General features: G+C 33.1%; 1 protein-coding gene across 6 annotated transcripts in view; it reads left to right on the forward strand.

The window, feature by feature from the left end:
* NIPBL (NIPBL cohesin loading factor) overlaps window positions 1-19,621 on the forward strand; it is a 182,737-nt gene that overhangs the window by 143,150 nt on the left and 19,966 nt on the right. For all 6 annotated transcript variants that reach the window (XM_053914377.2, XM_053914375.2, XM_053914391.2 and 3 more), the window contains 9 exons: window positions 314-528; window positions 633-735; window positions 1,005-1,103; window positions 1,204-1,350; window positions 3,496-3,630; window positions 4,471-4,569; window positions 5,863-5,916; window positions 14,495-14,603; window positions 16,075-16,211. In XM_053914377.2, coding sequence (XP_053770352.1) covers window positions 314-528; window positions 633-735; window positions 1,005-1,103; window positions 1,204-1,350; window positions 3,496-3,630; window positions 4,471-4,569; window positions 5,863-5,916; window positions 14,495-14,603; window positions 16,075-16,211 — 1,098 coding nt within the window. The remainder of the gene's footprint in view (window positions 1-313; window positions 529-632; window positions 736-1,004; window positions 1,104-1,203; window positions 1,351-3,495; window positions 3,631-4,470; window positions 4,570-5,862; window positions 5,917-14,494; window positions 14,604-16,074; window positions 16,212-19,621) is intronic.

Genomic DNA, 19,621 nt, shown 5'->3' on the forward strand with positions numbered 1-19,621 from the left:
ATTTGTTCTAAACTCTTCTAGTTGACCCATTAGCTATCTAATTTTACTGACTCATGTGATACTGTCCTTAGTTAAGTCATCTACAGTAGTATCCTAGATTTAATATAGTTGTGTTTATCAAATTATCTTTTGACATTATTCTATTGGGACAAAGTAAAATAATGCTTTTTATCATTTAGATATCCTAAACATTCCACTTTCCTTAAAATCTGGTTTTAACTGATGGAAGTTGTTTTAAAATAAACCTTAATGTTTGTATTCCTGATTGTGTAGTAATTTCATCAAACTCATGTCTTACCTTACTTTTTTTCAGTTTTCTCGTAAATTCTATATAGCCCAGTGGTTCCGTGACACAACTCTGGAAACAGAAAAAGCAATGAAATCACAAAAAGATGAGGAATCATCTGATGGAACACATCACGCAAAGGAAGTTGAGACAACTGGTCAAATTATGCATCGAGCTGAAAACCGGAAAAAGTTTCTTAGAAGCATTATCAGAACCACGCCTTCTCAGTTCAGCACATTAAAGTAAGATCCAGAGAGAAAACATCTATACTCTTAGTTATCTCTTTGAAATCTATTTACCTACTTTACAAAAAAATAAATAAAAATTTAATGGCTTGTTGTTGCAGGATGAACTCTGATACTGTGGACTATGATGATGCTTGTTTGATTGTTCGATACTTGGCCTCTATGAGGCCGTTTGCCCAGAGCTTTGATATTTATTTGACACAGGTAAACTGGACCAGAATTCCTTATACAATGATAATGACTTTTCTAATTCTGGATACTTGTGGGTAGTATGCAATGGTTCCTTATTGAGAAAAGAAAGATCGTGAAAGTAGCATTTGTTTCTATGTTGACAATAGGTACTTAACTCACTCGTAAAAAACTTAAAGGGAGGTAAATATATTTATTTTTATTCTTTTGTTTGTTTCCATGATGTATTTTGTTTAAAATTATGTGTTCTAAAATTTATGAACATGTCAATGTTTGCTTGGCAGATCCTTCGAGTTCTTGGTGAAAATGCAATTGCCGTTCGAACAAAAGCCATGAAGTGTTTATCTGAGGTGGTTGCTGTAGACCCCAGTATCCTAGCAAGGGTAAAGAGGAGCATAGATGATTCTTTTTTGAGCTTTCGATTCTATTCAAATTAAAATATTAGTTCTAATTGTCGATTATATCTTCTTTATTTTTTTTTAGCTTGATATGCAGCGTGGAGTACATGGACGATTAATGGATAACTCCACTAGTGTCCGAGAAGCAGCAGTAGAATTACTAGGTCGATTTGTTCTTTGTCGACCTCAGCTTGCTGAGCAGTATTATGATATGCTGATTGAAAGAATATTGGTTTGTTTTTTCATTTTTATTATAATTAATAAATATAATTTTGTTTTCCTAGTACAGTCTGTGAACTATGTATTTATATTTATATTTCATAATCTGTGAACTATAGCAGCTTTCTAAAGAAGGACATACTTTGCCCTGGCCAGGTTGGAACATCATCCCATACACTAAAAGATTGTGGATTCAATTCCCAATCAGGCCACATATCTAGGTTGCGTGTTCCATCCACAGTCAGGGCATGCACGGGAAGCAACCAATCAATGTTTCTCTTTCTCCCTCTTCCTCTCTCTAAGTGTATCCTCAGGCGAGTAATTAAAAAAAAAAAAGGACTGCTCAATACTGTAAAACGAATCACTGGTGAAAATTGGATTCCTTTTTTTAGTTACTATTTGCTTTAGACTATGTCAGTTTATGAGTAAACAATAGGAACTACATGACATAGTTAAGTATAAGCAAGAGAAATTATTTCAGTGAGACCTAAGTACAGAATTTTAATATCTGATGATATTTTTGAATTCTTTATGTGTATCTGCATGTTTCCTTAGAGCTGAATTACAACAAGCAAGTTAAACCAGAAAGTCATTTGTATCTTAAGAAGGTCATTTGCAAACTTAAGAAATACTGTTCTATAAGATACTTAATTTTCTTGTATGTCATGGGTTTCTCTGGCCCTGAAGCATTTTCCTGGAATATAAAAGGAAACATTGGAATTACTAGATAACTCTGGAATCTACACACCACCCACTGCAGGCATTTTGACTTCTTCTGTAACTCAACAGAGATGCATTAGGCACAGGAGTTTATCTCCTTGAGACTGGTATCAGAATACTGGGATTGAGAGTTACAGATAATTTCAGCTTCAACTAACAAAGTCTTGAATGAAACAAAAAATTTAAGGAAAGAATGGAAGAATTTTTTCCTTTTTAGTACTTCAGTCTTTTCAAGAGTGAAGGGCATAATCAACAGGATTCTCAAAGCTAGTTAACTCTGATAGCATATGCCCTAGCAATATATCCTACAATATTTTCACAACTGCTAAACTGTATAATGGAAATAAATTTGTACAATTAGAGTTTGATGTTTTTTATTTATTTTAAAAACTCTTGTAATTATGAAAATTTGTAAAGATAGAAATAGTATAGTGAACACCCATGTATCCACCACCATATGTCATCTATATATTTTTTAATTGACACATTTTGCTACTTCTTTCACAGATATTTCAGCTGAAGTCTCCAAAAAACAAGAGTACTGCCCTCACCCAATATCTCACTCAACCAAAATATCTAATAATCAGTTCATATTCAAATTCTCCAGTTTTCCCAAAATTTCACAAAAATTTCTCTTTCAGCTTTTTAAAAAAATCTAATCAAGATCTAGCTTTTGCTGGTCATGTTTTAAAATTTAGGGTATTCTGCCCGGGCTGTTGTGGCTCAGTGGATTGATCTCTGGCCTGTGAACCAAAGGGTCACTGGTTTGATTCCCAGAAAGGGCATGTGCCAGGACCTTGCGGGCCAGGTCCCCAGTGGGGGATGCGTGAGAGGCAACCACACATTGATGTTTCTCTCTCTCTTCTTCTCCCATCCTTCCCCTCTGTCCAAAAATAAATAAATAAAATCTTAAAAAAAATAAAATTTAGGGTATTCTCTAACTCCTTTTACACACTTCCTCTGACATTGACTGACCAGGTCAGTCTTGTTATTCCTCATTGTTTTATTTAATTAGTTCTTTTGTTTCTTGTATTTTCTATAAACCATAAGATAATGACAGTGGTTTGATTAGACTTAGGTTAGACAGTTTTGTTAGAGTGTTTCATGTGCTGTTTAAATGCCAGGCACTATTCTAAGAGTTTCATGTCACTTATCCCATTTAATTTTAGCAAACTTATACTCTAGTATTGTGTTCAGTGCTATTTAGTATTTTTTTCATGTATTAGATTTCATATTTTAAAATAATTACAAGATAATAAAATAACCCATATTTATAGTAACATCGGTAAGAAAGCATATAAAGAAATATGTAGACCATGCTTATCCTGTTAATATATACTGTTTGTTGGCATTTATTTTCTAATTTAATTTTATCAAATTTCATACACCTAGACATACCGATATATTTTGACATTTAAAAATATCTTTCTGTTCTTAGGATACTGGTATCAGTGTCAGGAAAAGAGTAATAAAGATTCTAAGAGATATCTGTATTGAACAACCAACATTTCCAAAAATTACAGAAATGTGTGTAAAAATGATTCGCAGAGTTAATGATGAAGAGGGCATTAAGGTAAGATAAAACATTGACCACCTTAAAATTCATTTTTCATTAATGTTTTAAATAATTCATATATTTTTATATCTAGATTTTGTTGATTTAAATATATAGGAGTTGACAAAAATAGGTTTATAGTTTGTATGGAAAATAATGCAATAATTAATAAATAATAACACAAGAATAAACTATTTCACATACAACTGTAAATCTACTTTTGCACATCCCTGTGTATAAAAACTTACAAGTGAATCAATATTTTTAGACTATAAATTCAAGAAAAAGACTTACTTTGATGCATATTTATTTCTAGATGTCGTATTAATTAATATCTGATCTTTTCCAACATATTCAGCAATTATAATATTTAATGTGATTGTAGGATTGCATTATACATAGGAAATTTATTTTCAAATTAAAGTTATTTTGATTTGCATGTAGTATATGCTTGGTTTTCTAAATTAGTAGTGTTTTAAAACTTTAATCCTCAGTTTATTAGTGAATTTACATGTATATGTTTGTCCGAATGTTTGTGGGTTTTTTTTAATAACTTCTCCTGCAAAAGTAGTAAAAACTCCTTTAGTTTGACCAAAAATATTCAAGTGTATACTAAGCAGAAGTTCTAGGCTAGGCATAGTGTCACCCATATAAAATATTTACCAAATAAAAAATGATTATAATTTTAAGAAATTGGTGATTTGGTGATTATTTAAAAACTGAAAAATTCACACCAAAAATTTTCAGTAGTTGTTTTGATCAGGTATTTATAGCCTTCTGTTAGGTTTTAATAAGAATTTGAGATTGAGAATTTTCATGTTTGTTGTAAATACTTAGTTTGATTTTTTTTCCTTCTAGAAATTAGTAAATGAAACATTCCAAAAACTCTGGTTTACTCCAACTCCACACAATGATAAAGAAGCAATGACAAGGAAAATTTTAAATATCACTGATGTGGTAAGAAGGATTGCGGCAAGGGAATGGTCCCTGTGGGTGCAAAACTAATTGTGGTCTACCCTGTTTTATGAAGGAGGGGTGGCAATGAGACATTTGTTTAACCTTGACATTTCGTATTACTTCTCTTATTATATATATCTGGAGATACTCAAGAAATACAAGATGAGATTGGTGTTTCTACATAGCCCCATTTTTTGGCATTCATTGATTTAAAGTGCCAATACTGAAATTCTTCAAATTCCTCTAATGATTGAAACCTCAGAGGGAAAGAAGTGGGTGATGAGTAGGTATAACAATAGCCCAAGGGTGGCAGCCTAAAATGAGATAATAATTCCTACCTAGCCCTGGCTGGTGTAGCTCAGTGGATTGAACATGGGCCTGTGAATCAAAGGGTCGCCAGTTTGATTCCCAGTCAGGGCACATCCCTGGGTTGCAGGCCAGTTCCCAGGAAGGGGCGCACAAGAGGCAACCACACATTGATGTTTCTCTTCCTCTCTCCTTCCCTTCCCCTCTTTCCTTCACTTCCCTTCCCCTCTAAAGATAAATAAAATCTTTTAAAAAATAGTAATTCCTGCCTTTTTCAGTAAACATGAATTACGATTAGTTTCATTATGTTTAATTATGCAAATAAGCTATAAATTTTTTGACAGCATACTTTTAATGTTTTGAGCATGAGAAATTTTATATTATCAATTACATGATTATGTCTGTTTCACTGATATCTGTAGATTTGTTATGTAGAAGGAAAATATAAAGCAAACATTTCCACTTTTTTTGTTTTAGAATTTACAGATTTCTGAGAATGTGTGATTCAAGTTATTCAAAGTGTAATACCCCATTTAATATCTACACATTATACTAATTTTTTAATGTATTCTAAAGTATTTTGAAAATAAAATTTTTTTTTTAAGATTTATTTATTTTCAGAGAGAGAAGGGAAGCAGAAAGGGCTAGAAACATCAACGTGTGGCTGCTTCTCATGTGCCCCCACACTGAGGACCTGGCCCACAACCCAGGCACGCACCCTGGACTGGGAGTCGAACCAGCGGCCCTCCGATTCGCAGGCCATCGCTCAATCCACTGAGCCATGCCAGCCAGGGCGAAAATAAAATTCTTAAACATTAGTGAATTACTGGCTTACTGGAAATAATACTTTGCTTTAAAAATAAATTTTTTAATTAAGGGCATTGATGAGGCATTTATATAATTAAGGCTAAACCATAACAAAAGTATATTTTATTCAGAATAAGTAAGTTTCTAATTTTGATAGTTTTACCATATTTTTCCCTGTAGGTTGCAGCATGCAGAGATACTGGATATGACTGGTTTGAGCAACTCCTTCAAAATGTGAGTGTTATTTTGACTCCTGATAACAGATAATAGGAAATTTAATAGAAATTCTTTGTAGACTCTATGATATAATAGAACCTTTTCAGCTATTTTTAAGTATTTGCTTTTTCAATATATTTCAATATATTAGACTGAATGTTTTGGTTAATACCCCCATTTAATCTGTTACTCAATTAATTATTATGAGTAAGTTTTCTAAATCAGTAATTGAAATTCTGTCTTCCCTTCCAGATAATTATTTTTTTCTTATCCCTTTAATCTAGGTGATAGACATGAGATGTATAAATAGATGTACAGATTGCACTAAATATAACTTTATATTTAGTTATAACTAAATATAACTTTTTGCATAATTTGGCATATTCTAAAACATGTAAAACTTCCTTTAGTAGTTCAGATTTAAACCACATTTTGTGTTCTTTTAAAATTTCATAAATAGAAATGTTTATTTCCCAATAAATTTTTTATTCAGAAATTTTCAAATAGAAGTACCCATCATCTAGCTTCAGAAATTATCAGCAGTTTTTTCAGTCTTGTTTTATCTTTATCCCTCTCCCATCTTTTTTTTTTTTTGCCGTAATACTTTTAAAGCAATTCCCATACTTTATATCATTTCACTCATGAATACATTAGTATCTGCCTCTAATAGAAATTACTTCAAAAAAAAATCGCCATCTATATCAAAATAAATATTAATAAATTATTCCCTAATATCTAATACCTAGTCACTCCTTACATTTCCCTGATTGTCTCAAAAATATATTTTTATAGTTGTTTTGCAATTGTTTTGGTAAGTCTCATAATCTGTAATAGTCAGCCCCTCACACCTCCCTTTTTCATACCACTTACATGTTTTTCTGTAGAGCGACCCATATTCTGGATTTCATAGATCTCTTCCTTCTGGTGTCATTTAAGTTGTTCCTCTATCCACCATTTTTTCCTGTAACTTCTTATGTCTAGAGGCTTAGTAATAATTGAAATTCAGTTTTGAGAGTAAGACTCAAGAATACTTCATAGGTGATTCTGAATATGACTGCATCACATCACAGGCACATAACATTTAGTTGTCCCATTGTCAGTAATCTCTGAGTTTAGGTGTTGTCAGCCTGATGCAAATAGTATAGTCTTGCCGGATTGGTTTTAAATGATCATTACCTAGATTCATTATTTCCATTTGAAGGTGCAAAATACTGATTTTTTCCTAATATATTTGCTTCATATTACTTAGCTGGGACACTTCTTGAAAGACAAATTTTGTTCTGATTATTTATTACTGAGAAATACAGTTCATACAGAAAAGATGGGAAATGCTTGAGTCTTTTCCATTACTTACCAGTTTTCAGACTAATGAGCTTTTTTGTTATCCTGCAAATGAACTAACAGATTTTTGTTTTATATATCTTAATTTATTGTGATCATAATTATTTTTGAGGCTCAGATTTTCCTATCTTTGCCCATTGTTAGTCCCTTCAAGTTGGTCTTGTATCCTTTTGATACAACCTTTTTTGTAACCTGAATAACTTTTGCTTCTACAAGATGCTTCATACTCATCTTGCACATCACATGCACCAAACCTGAAATCTGACATTTTTCCCATAAGCCCTAATCCCTTCATTTGGAATTATCTCGGTGCTGTGGATATTTGCTGCTAAAGGTTGTCTTAGCTTTGGGCCTTTTTATAATATGTATTTTTTAGAAAGAAAAATAAATCAAGAATTTATATTGATATTTTTCATTCAAATTCAAGATTATAAGATTGTCCTTCTTTGATTTTATTCTTTAAGGCTAAAAATCTTGGTTTCCAAGAAAATCAACATATTTATTTGCTTTGCCCTACTATGTTAAGAGTAAGGTTTCTGACCCTGGCTGGTGTAGCTCAGTGGATTGAACGAGAGCCTGCAAAGCAAAAGGTTGTGGGTTCAATTCCCAGTCAGGGCACATGCCTGGGTTTTGGGCCAGGTTCCCAGTAGGGGGTGTGCAAGAGGCAACCACACATTGATGTTTCTCTTCCTCTCATTCTCCTGCCCTTCCCCTCTTTCTAAAAATAAATAAAAATCTTGGAAAATTTTTTAAAAAGAGTAAAATTTTTTAAAAACAGTAAGGTTTCTGGATACAGCTTAAGATATTTTGCATTTCTTTTTTATCTTTAGCTCACTAAAGATATACCATTAGAGGTCTATCTTGAAATAACTTTTTTCTATTTGATGATGTCAACAATTTACTATCTAGGGAAGTCCATTTGTTTTTGTTTGTTTTAAAATTTTTAGCAGTATTTTTAGTAATAAAACAGTATTAAAATTTTTGAGGCCTAATTTACATGCAGAAGATACACAGTTTGATTCATTTTAATACTTATATACCATGATGGAACCTATAGTACAATCAAGATATAATAGAGTATATCACCTTTAAAACCTTCCTTATATGCTTCTGATCCCCTAATCCTAGGAAACCACTGGTCTACTTTTTGTCACTATAATCATATTGGAGGATTTCATTTCAGTGGAATCATACATCTTGTAGTATTTTGTGTTTGACTTCTAGTTAAGAGGAGAACGTTGCTGGTGTATTAATATTCCTTTTTATTGCTAAGTGCTATCAATAGTATCATAATTTCTTTATTAATTCACAAATTTATAGACTCTTGGGTTGTTTCTGGTTTGGACTGTTATGAGTAATGCTGCCATGAATATTTGTGTGCAAGTTGTGTAGATGTGTGTTTTCATATCTCTTGGGTAAATTCCTGTGAGGGCCATTGCTGAGTCATGTGGTGAGTGAGAAACTGCCAAAACTGCTTCTCCAAAGTGGGTGAACCATTTGCATTTACATCAGTAATGTTTCTGTTGCTTCACATCCTCACCAACACTTGGTCTTGTCAGTCTTTTTAATTTTAGCCATTCTGGTGGTGTGTAGCAACAGCATGTTGCTTTTTTAAAAATTTTAAGATGCATTTTTAAACACCTTCATAGTGTTTGCTTATGTTGTTCAATCTATAGTATCTTAGACTCTCTTCATAAATCATCTTCCATTTCATGATTATTACATGTATATTTGGCATCAATTCCCTTCTAAATCAAATAAGTATGTTATAAACCCTTATGACCATCTTTATTATGTCAGCCGTTCCAAAGGGGATATTGTAATTTGTAGAAGGCCGTATAACCATGTTTTATCTGATAATTACAATAAACAATTAAGAATTAAGTATAGCTGTCAGAAATGTTACTGTATTTCTAAAAAGAAACTAAGATAATACTCCTATGTATTATTGGCAAGTTAGTAGCAGAAAGGAGATGACTAGATTTGTAATCTCTAAACAGTAGTTTTATATTCTTTATATCTTGTCTCTCTGGTCCTCTTTTATTATTTATCCATTCAACGTTTCCTCCCTGTTCTGTGCTTTCCTACTTTATTTTCTGCCAACAATTTAGTTTACTAGTGGCATTGTGACTTTGTGATACACTAATTAGACTAGTGAAGTTTAAGAAAGAAAGCTCAGAATACTTAAATACAAGTGACAGGCATAACCACTCAGCAGTTATAACAACATGTATACATAAATTTTAAGAGAAACTAGTAAGGATATAGAAAATGGACTGAGGTTATTGTAATTGAGTCAGTAATAATTAGCGCACTTACTATCTCTGCATGAGCTCATACACAGACATTTCATCCAATTTCAGATATTTCTCATTTTTATTGTTTTCATCTTGGGTCAGTTTCTTATATACAGACCAGTGATTCCCAATTTACTGAGTGTTAGGGGTCTAACTAGGTCATGAAGGTAAAGCCCTCATGAATCAGATTAGTGCTCTTCTCAGAAGAGACATGAGAAAGATGATCTCTCTGCTGTCACCCATGCAGGGACACAATAAGAACATAACCGCCTCCAAACTGGCTGCAAGAGTACCTTCTCCAGAAACCAACCACGCTAACCCCTTGATGTAGGACTTCTCAACCTCCAGAACTAGGAGAAATAAACTTGTGTTGTTTAAAGACACTAAGTATATGGTATTTGTTATAGCAGCCTAAGCTAAGACAGAAATCGATACCAAGAGATGGGTTGCTGCTGAAACAAACGTAAAAGTGTGGAAGTGGCTTTGGAATTGCGTAAAGAGTAGAGACTGGAAGATTTTGAGGCACATACTAGAAAAAGCTGATATTATTGTGGAAAGACTTTAAAAGCAGTTCTGGTGAGATCTTACAAGGAAAAGAAGAGAGCTTTGAGAAAGCTTTTGTCTTCTTGGAGAGTACACATAATCATATATAGAATGTTGGTAGAACTGTAGATGGTCAAGGCCATTCTGATGAGGTCTCAGATGGAAATGAGGAAGATGCTACAGTATGGAAGGAGCAGCCTGGTTTCTCCTGCCTGATTTTACAGTCATACCAGGGGGGACCCCTAAAACCAGAATTTATTTATTAAAAATTCTGTATTCACTCTTACATGTTTAAACCTCAGTCACCTTCAAAGTATTCTCCATTTAACGCAATACACCTATCGAGACTTTTTCCACTGCTGAAAACGTTTTTTAAACTCATTGATTTTGATGCCTTTTAGTGCTTCTGCCTTTTTTTGTTTCACCTCTTCCACATTGGCAAAGTGTTTCCCTTTGAGGACTTTTTTCATCTAGGAAACAAAAAAAAGTCACTTGGGGGGAGACGGGGTGAGTAGGGAGGGTGAAGCATGTGGGTTATGCCATTTTTGGACAAAACCGGCTGAATATTCAGTGCTGTGTGGGCAGGTACGCCTATAAATCACCCATCGTGAAATGGGCAAACACACTGAAAGAGTCTTCCAGAAAAATTCACTGAAGCAAAACTCAGCCTCTCACAACAACGCCATCTGGTAAACTGATACAGATGGGTTCCTAGAACACTCATCTAGTGGGGGAAGCCTGTACTACAATGGACCAGCCCTCCAGAAGACAATTCTGGGTTGTTTCGGGGGTTTTTTGTTTTTTTTTTTTTGACTTCTTGTTCGTACTTCTCATTTCCATCAACCAATGAATGGGTTTAAAAAACAAAACAAAAAACCCCTGAAACTGATATATCCATAGAATTTAGTAGTACTCCACATCATAAAGGAATAAACTATTGATGTCTACAGCAACATAGGTGAATAATAAAACAGTTATGCAGACTAAAGAAAGTCTTACACAGAATAGTACAGAGTCCAATTCCATTTACATGAAGTTTTAGGAGAGGCTAACTAATCTATGTTGGAAAAAATCAGAAGAATGGTTGCAGGGGGTCAGGGATTGACTTGGAAGAAAGACGAGGGAAGTTTTGCTCTAATGGTAATAGTCTATCAGTGTTTCCAACAGTCATCAAGATTATCTGCGATTTGTTAGAAATGCAAGTTCTGAGGCTTTAGCCCAGACTTCATTATTCAGTAACTGACGGTGGAGCCCATCATTCTATATTTTTAATTGTATCTCCAGATAATTCTGATAAGCTAAAGAAACCACTGTTCCTTATTGGAGTCTGCGTTATAATGGTGAATGCATTTAATAAAACTGAACAAATGTGCACTGAAGATTTAGACATTTCATGTACATTTTATCTCAAAAGGGGAAAGGGGTGGTATATTGATATCTATAATTTACTATGAAATGCATCAAAAATAAGATCTGTTTATGTATACATGCTTATAAGCATATATATTTGCATACTCATGGTTTATCATCAGTGTGTGTGTGATTTGACATTAAAGAAAAAATAAGTAATTTCAGAGGACACAACATTTTATAACTTATAAAAAACTTAGAATATCTGACAGAATAAAGTATAAAACAAAAGGTATACTAAATGGGAGAATGTTAAAAGACATCTCATCAAGATCAAAAACAAAATATTCACCAAATACATCAAGGAAATTGTAAAATGTGTATGGAAAAGCAAAGACCTAAAAGTAATTGTTACTTCTGAAAAGTGCAGGAGTGCTATTTCCCTTACCAAACAGCAGGACTAATTTTTTTTAACACAATAATTAAGATTGTGTTGTGTTACAGAAGAACTAACACCTTTCCTTCTCAAACTATTCTACAAAATTCAAGAGGAGGGAAGACTCTCAAGCTCATTTAAAGATTATATGGTACTAAATAGACCGGTGGAACAGGGTAGAGAGCCCAGGAGTAATCCTTCACACATATAGAATATAATTACTATAAAACAAAAGTACTGCAATTTATGGGGAAAGGATTTTCAGCAAATGGGGCTGGGACAATTGCTTATCTATAAGAAATTTTTTGATTCCTACTTCAACTCAATAGTCCTTGCCATGTAGATTAAAAGAAATCTTTAAAACTTTTAGAAGAAAATAATGTCTGAATATATTTTTGAATTTTGAGTCACAAAAGCCATTAACCTTAAAAAGAGATTGATAAATTTTACTACATTAATATGAAGAACATTTAGGAATCAAAAGACATCCTAAAGAAGGTGAAAACACAAGTGACAAACTGAGGAAAGATACTTGACATATGTACATGTAACTGAAAAATGATCATTAGTAAGAAGATTTAAAGAACTCCTCACCTACAAAACAGTGTAAGGCCAGAGTCCTGGTAGGAAAATGGGTAAGTCACAAATAGGCATTTTATGGCAGAAATAGCACATATGACCTATATGGTGTTTAGCCTCATTAGTAATAGGGGAAATACAAATCAAGACCACATTTTACACTTATTTATTTGATTGGCAAAAAATGAGAAGTCAGATAATAGAGAAGATTTGGATTAAATAGTATCTCTTCAAAACTGCTATAATAGAGAAAATATTACAGCCAATTTTTAAAAATAGCATCATTTCATAAAATTGAATATTCATACGTCCTATGACCCAGCAGTTCCGCTATGAGATTTATACCCAATAGCATTCTTGCATATGTGTGCCAAAAGATAAATGAGTGTTCATTATACCACTAAAATTGTAGTTAACCTATCTCCAAAAAAATGAATGAATGAATCGCTGTATAGGCACACAATGCTTATTACATAGTAGTGAAAATAAAATTGTTACATGCAACGGCCTGGATTACAGTTGGTGACATAATGTTGAATGAAAAAGGCAAGAAGATGTAGAAGACTACATCCAGTATGATTCCTTTTACAAAGTTGAAAATGAGGCAAGACTATAAACAGTATACAGGTTAGACCATGTTTTAAAGCAAAGAAATGATAAAATTCTTCATAGTGGTTACCTTGAAAGTGAAACAGGAACGTGGCATAAAGGGAGGAACACATTGGTAAATATAAATTATTGGAAATACTGTTCTTGAGTTGGTATTGTTACAAGTACATAAAGGGGCACATACTAGTATTGATGGTGTGTCATGAACCAAAACTTATTATTAATACTTTTGTGTATATTCGATGTCTTGGATTGGAAAAGAAAAAGGAGAAACAGGAATGCAGCGATTGTTTATGTTCCTGCCTGAAAAAGACCAGGCCAGCATGTGATTTTAGTAGCTATTTAAGGAATTAAGTTACGGAGTAGGACAAGGAAAATTTGCTGTTCTGAGATGAAACTGAGTAAATTGAAGACTTCTGCTTTGATTTACTTCTTTAAGTTTGAGGTGGGGGCAATGTATATGTTACATTATTCTGATTGCTATTAGTTGATTTAAGTCATCCATGTATCTTGCAGTGAAAGTTTAAATGTGTGTTTTCTAGCTAGCTACATGTTTTTTTAAGTTAAATAAATTTGTATTTTTATTTCATTTTAATTCCTAAGTTATACTCATCACATTTCAAGTGTTAAGTAGTTGCATATGGCCCAAGGCAACCATATTGGACAGTACAGATACAGAACATTTCCATCGTTGCAGAAACTCTTCACAGAAATCAAATGGACATTTCAATTTCTTTAATATCCCCAGAGTAGAATTCTAATCCCCAAGATTAGAATTGTATTAGCTAATCTTTATTAACAAAATAAATATGCCTCAGATGACTTTACCATTGCATTTACCTATTTTATGAAAGATTGGATTGGTTGGAGTTCTGGGGGGTGTTTTGGGGATGGTTTGGCTACAGTTAGACTGATCTTTTCCTTACCTCTTTATTTTCCTAACTTTCCTAACATTGTTTATTGATAATTGGACAAAGGATAACACAGAAGAAATCTAGCTTTATGTTTTATAATTCCAAGATTTAAGGGGTAATTCGGACATCATTACATAAAAATAAGTAATTAAACCATAATACAATTTTTTAAGATGTTAAAGGACTTGGAATAATGAGGAATGGAATTCTGATTCTTTAAAATAATTCAACTAGCATTGAGTGTACTCTTAAAAGAAGTTCACCTTTCTTATTTCTCTCATATCCTAACTCAGGTCCTACATATGGCACTTTAAATACTTCATGTTATCGGTTTACAAGTTATTTTCAAACATTTGTTTTTTTATTTTGTTATTAATTTGCATTTAGTCTTAAATCGTTAATAAATTGAAAAGCTTATTACTTTATGAACACATTTAATGCATTATTATTATTATTATTATTATTATTATTATTGTCTAATGAATAATTATACTGGGATCTTTTTTTTTATATATATACATATATAGTTGTTGAAGTCGGAAGAGGATTCCTCATATAAACCTGTGAAGAAAGCTTGTACTCAACTTGTTGATAACCTAGTTGAGCACATTCTTAAATATGAGGAATCTCTAGCTGGTAAGATGTTTTATATATTGGTCATTAAGTTTATTTTATATTTTAAAATACTTTGAGCACATTTCTCATTTTTGCCTCTGACTCTGCTTAGCCTAATAATGAAATACTTCACTCTTAAATGAAATCTGTTTTTTGTTTGATGTTGTAGCCTTGATTATATTGTTAAGGTTGACTAAGATTATCTAGAGCAGTATAATAAAAACATAGGCCTCATCTCTTTCACATATCTTTCAATAGCACATGATTTTAGATGTCATATTGAACAGGAATAAAAGGAAGTCCAGGGGCTAATACATATTTAGCTAATTGCACTCATCAAGAAACTGTTTGATATCTTTTAAATCCTATAAAATTTTCTCTCAAAATGAAATTGTTTTAACTATTATAAAATTGTTTTTAAAAGAGTAGTAATACATTCTTAATATCATTTATAATTGTTATATTAAAATGTGCTTAATCTTGCTTGAGCTAGAAAGCTAGTAATATTTTTAATTTAAAATTCCTTAAGTTCTTAATATTTTATAGTTATCACATTTATCAGTGACAAATCTGAAATTCTTAACCAAAACATAAATAATTATATAAAACCATAAAAGTCATAATTGATATGTATTGCTTAAAGCACACAAGGCTAACATTACTTCCCATTTGCCTGATGTATATAAATGAGGAGTAATAGTCAGCCTTGATCATTCTCCAATATTGGGGGCCAATTGCCTCTTACAGAGAGAGAGGTACATTTATGGCACCTAAGGAAATTGTTGATACCCTTTGTATTTTTATGCAGTTTTTTCTTTAATTTTTAAAAAAATTTTCCATGTGTACCTGTTTTTATTGTTTTGTTTTCCCTATTCTAGATTTAAAGGGTGATACTATTGTCTCAATATTAAAAAGTTGCTAAACTCCTCTAAAAACTAATTAGCCACCAAGAACTGTTATCTCCTAATTAGCAACAGCACTTAGTTTTCCTTTCTAATGTAGCACTGATTCAACTTAATTTCTCACTCCCATCTTCTAACATTCTTCTACATCAGCATCTTTCTTTTCCAGTATCTTTAAACACAGTATCACCTCAGCGAAAATGGTTTTGTCCCCCTTTGCTAACTTTCTTTCCCATACTCACTTTCATCCATTTTTTAGATATAACCAATACCATGTTTATTTCCAAAAGCCCATCCCTAAACTTCTCAACTTCCATTCTACTTTTTAACATCAACCCTCCTCTCCTTAGGGAAAAACTTGCCTTCTGTAGTGCAGCCTTTTTGTCCTTTATCCTTAGTATATGTAATTTATATAATAAAGACAAAAATGAAATGCAGGAAGTCTAGTATCATAAGAAATGTTAATCTGTTGTATTGAGGCATGTATTAAGTCTTTTCAGGGGATGGTATTTCGTAGTTTAAATAATGGAGTGTATAATTTTCGCTGCCTTGTTATATTTTAGTGTCTTATTTCTTGTTTGTTTTTCCAGACTCTGACAATAAAGGTGTGAACTCTGGAAGATTGGTAGCTTGCATAACCACTTTGTTCTTATTCAGCAAAATAAGACCCCAGCTCATGGTTAAACATGCCATGACTATGCAGCCATACCTTACCACTAAATGTAGTGTAAGTATAGAGCTGTCCTGTGTTTTTGTTTAGTATAAACCATGTACTAAGTATTTTAAATTTAGAACTTAACATGTGTCATTCACATTTTTACTGACATTTTTCACTGACAGGGCAACTGTGTCATGTACTGAAAAATTTTGTCTGGTGCCTGATACTTTGTTCAGAGCAAGTTATCTACAAACATTATTTTTCCGATATATTGTAAATAAAGTTGAGGCACCATTTCTCTTTAAGCTTCTCAAGCCAAACCCTTAGTGTATGCTTAGTAAATGTGTAACTATTTAGTAAGGTGAAAGAGGCAGAATTCCTGTCATTAAGAAACTTACTGTCTTTTGGATTCTGAATTTGTTTTTCATTTGTCAGTTTTAGTACACTTTAAACATTTATTTTATAACACACCAGTATATTGAATGAAAAATCTAGTGTTATGTCAGAAATATTAGGCTTTTATTTTAAATTAATACTATACATATGTTTTCCTAAAATCAAATGTGAAAATGAAATAAAATATTGCTTAGGTAATATATTCCACCAATTTATGTGACAGCATGATTAGTTAAGTGGCTTACTCAAACACCAAATTTTAAAATACTTTGATAACTTTAAAATATAAATAGTTTTGCCCTGACTGGTATTCCTCAGCTGGTTGGGCATTGTCCCACAAAGCAAAAGTTTGCTGGTTCAAAATCCAGTCAGGGCACACGTTTGGGTTGTGATTCCTTCCCAGTCAGGATGCATATGAGAGGCAGCTGATGGATGTTCCTCACATCGATGTTGCTTTCCCTGTCTTTCTCCCTCTCTTTCCCTCTCCAAAAACAAACAAAGTCTTTTAAAAAAGGAAAATGTAAATAGTTTTTCACTTACTGTTTTTTTGGTGTTCCTAATGAGCTAATTTTAACTGTTTTCTCTAGTAAATTTGTTCCGCTGCTATTGTCATAGGGTTTTTTTGTTTGTTTGTTTTAGTTCTAAATTAGTAAGTTCTGGGCAAAAAATCTCAGGATGCCCTGAGAAATGTTAAGAACTGAACTGAGGAAAGTAACAGAAGATAAATATATAAAACAACATATAATACTTCTGAGTCCGTAATTTTATCTTTAGAGCTTATATTACATGCAGAAATAAATTGATTAATGGCTAGTGATAATAGCTAATATTTATTGAGCATAATGCCAAGCACTGTGAAGAATGTTGCACACATTCTCATTTACTTTTTGAACTAAGTACCATTATTATAACTTTTATAGATAAGGAAACTTAATCTTAGAGAATATAAATAACTTGCCCGGTATTACACAGCTAACCAGTCCCAAAGCTAGAATTCAGCTGTATGTCTGTTTGCCTCTAGAATATGGACTGTAATATAACTTGTACAAATAGTCTTCATTTACACTAATATTTTTTAAAACTTTGTATTGATTTTTAGAGAAGAAAAAGAGGGAGAGAGAGAGATTTATTTGTTGTTTCAATTATTTATATGTTTATTGGTTGGTTCTTGTATATGACCTGTCTGGGGATTGAACCTGAAACCTTAGCATATCGTGATGACACTGTAACCAACTGAGCTACCTGCCCACGGCACACCAATATTTTTTGAAAGCAAAGTTACTTTGAAAATATTTTGTACAAGTTTTTATGCATATGTACATACATACACACACACACACACACAAATATAAGCTTTCTATAAAGTAGACCCCTGTATTTGCAGCAGATAGGTTCCAAGACCCCCCCACCCCCCAGTGGGTATCTGAAACCACAGATAGTAGCAAACCCTGTGTATACTGTACTTTTTCCTATGCATACGGACCTTGTCACGTAAAGGAAACACTTTATGGCTTTTCTTTGGCATTTCTGAATTGCCAGCATCACTACTCTTGTACTTCAAGGCCGTTACTAAGTAGAATAAGGGTTGCTTGAACACAAACACTGCAATCCTGGGAGTGTTGGTCTGATTAATCAAGATGTCTACTAACTGACTATCAGGCAGGCAATGTATGCTGGACAAAGGAATGATCTGTGTCCTGGACAGGATGGAGCAGGACAGCACAAGATTTCATCAGACTACTTGAACGGCATGCTATTTAAAACTTTTGTTTGTTTCTAGAATTTTCTATTTAATGTTTTTGGGTTACAATTGACCCCAGCTAACTGAAACCATGGAAAGCAAAACCACAGTTAAGGGGGACTACTGTAAGCCAAACTTATATATGAAAAATGCCTCTCTCAATTTTTTTTTATATCCTACTGCCATCTAACTCTAGTCTCAGGATAAGCAACCTATAGTAATATACATCCTTTATTCGTGTTTTTATAATTGTGGACACAAATAAATGGTTGACCACATTTTTAAAAAGTTCAGGTCATGTTATCTACATTTCTATTAAGCATATTTACTGTCTCAAGTTACCTGATAACATATGAGGTCTGTCCAGAAAGTATCCACCCACATACTATGAAAAACAGAGAAATTTATTGAAGAAGAAACAAGAAGCACTGTCCAAAGGGCAATAACTCCTCAGTCCCCTTCAAAGTAAGCACTTTGGGACTACACACAGTTCTTCCAGCATCTCTCCCAACTGTTCAAAACACTGCAAAATCCTTAGTTGGAATTGCCATCAGCTGCCCTGTCTTATTTTTCTGAATCTCATAGATGGTCTAAAATCTCTTCCCTTTCAAAGGTGATTTTAGTTTTGGAAAAGGCAGAAGTCTCAGGGCACCAAATGTGCGCTGTAGCGGGACTGAGTCATCTAGGTAACTTGATGTTTCGCAGAAAAATTCTGCAGTGGCTGAATTAACAGTGGCTAGCCTTTTTCTGGACAAACCTCATATATCTAATTCATTTTTTTGAGTGACTACATAGTAGCCATTTTATGGATGTCCTATGATTTATTTAACCATTTCTTATTTTTGCAGGTATTTAAAATGATTCCTACTGATAGCTACTACAAATAATTCCTTCATAAACATTTCTATTTATAGACCGTTGACCCTTGAACAACATCAGTTTGAACTGCATGGATATACTTACACCCGGATTTTTTTCAGTAAATAAGAGCCAGCCCTTAGTTTCTGCAGATTTTGCATCGTCTGTTCAACCATCCACAAATTAAAAACTATTTTCTCATTCCCATCCATCGTTGGTTGAATTCACAGATGTGAGGAACCGACTGTAATTAAGTTTCTAGGGAGTCAAAACCTATATGCAGACTTGACAGCACAGGGTTTGGTGGCCCTAACTCCTCAGTTGTTAAAAAGATCAACTGTGCTTTTAAATACTGGTGGCTATTTTTGGGGTGGCCGAAAGATTTTGAGGAATGGACTTGCTAAATTGAGGAAACTGGTTTGGTTTTAAATAGATGTTGCCAGAGCCAGATTGCTGGTGGGCATGTTGTATAGCCTCTTTGGAA

This window comes from Desmodus rotundus, chromosome 1 (assembly GCF_022682495.2).
Source record: "Desmodus rotundus isolate HL8 chromosome 1, HLdesRot8A.1, whole genome shotgun sequence".
In the NCBI taxonomy this organism is placed as follows: Eukaryota; Metazoa; Chordata; class Mammalia; order Chiroptera; family Phyllostomidae; genus Desmodus; species Desmodus rotundus.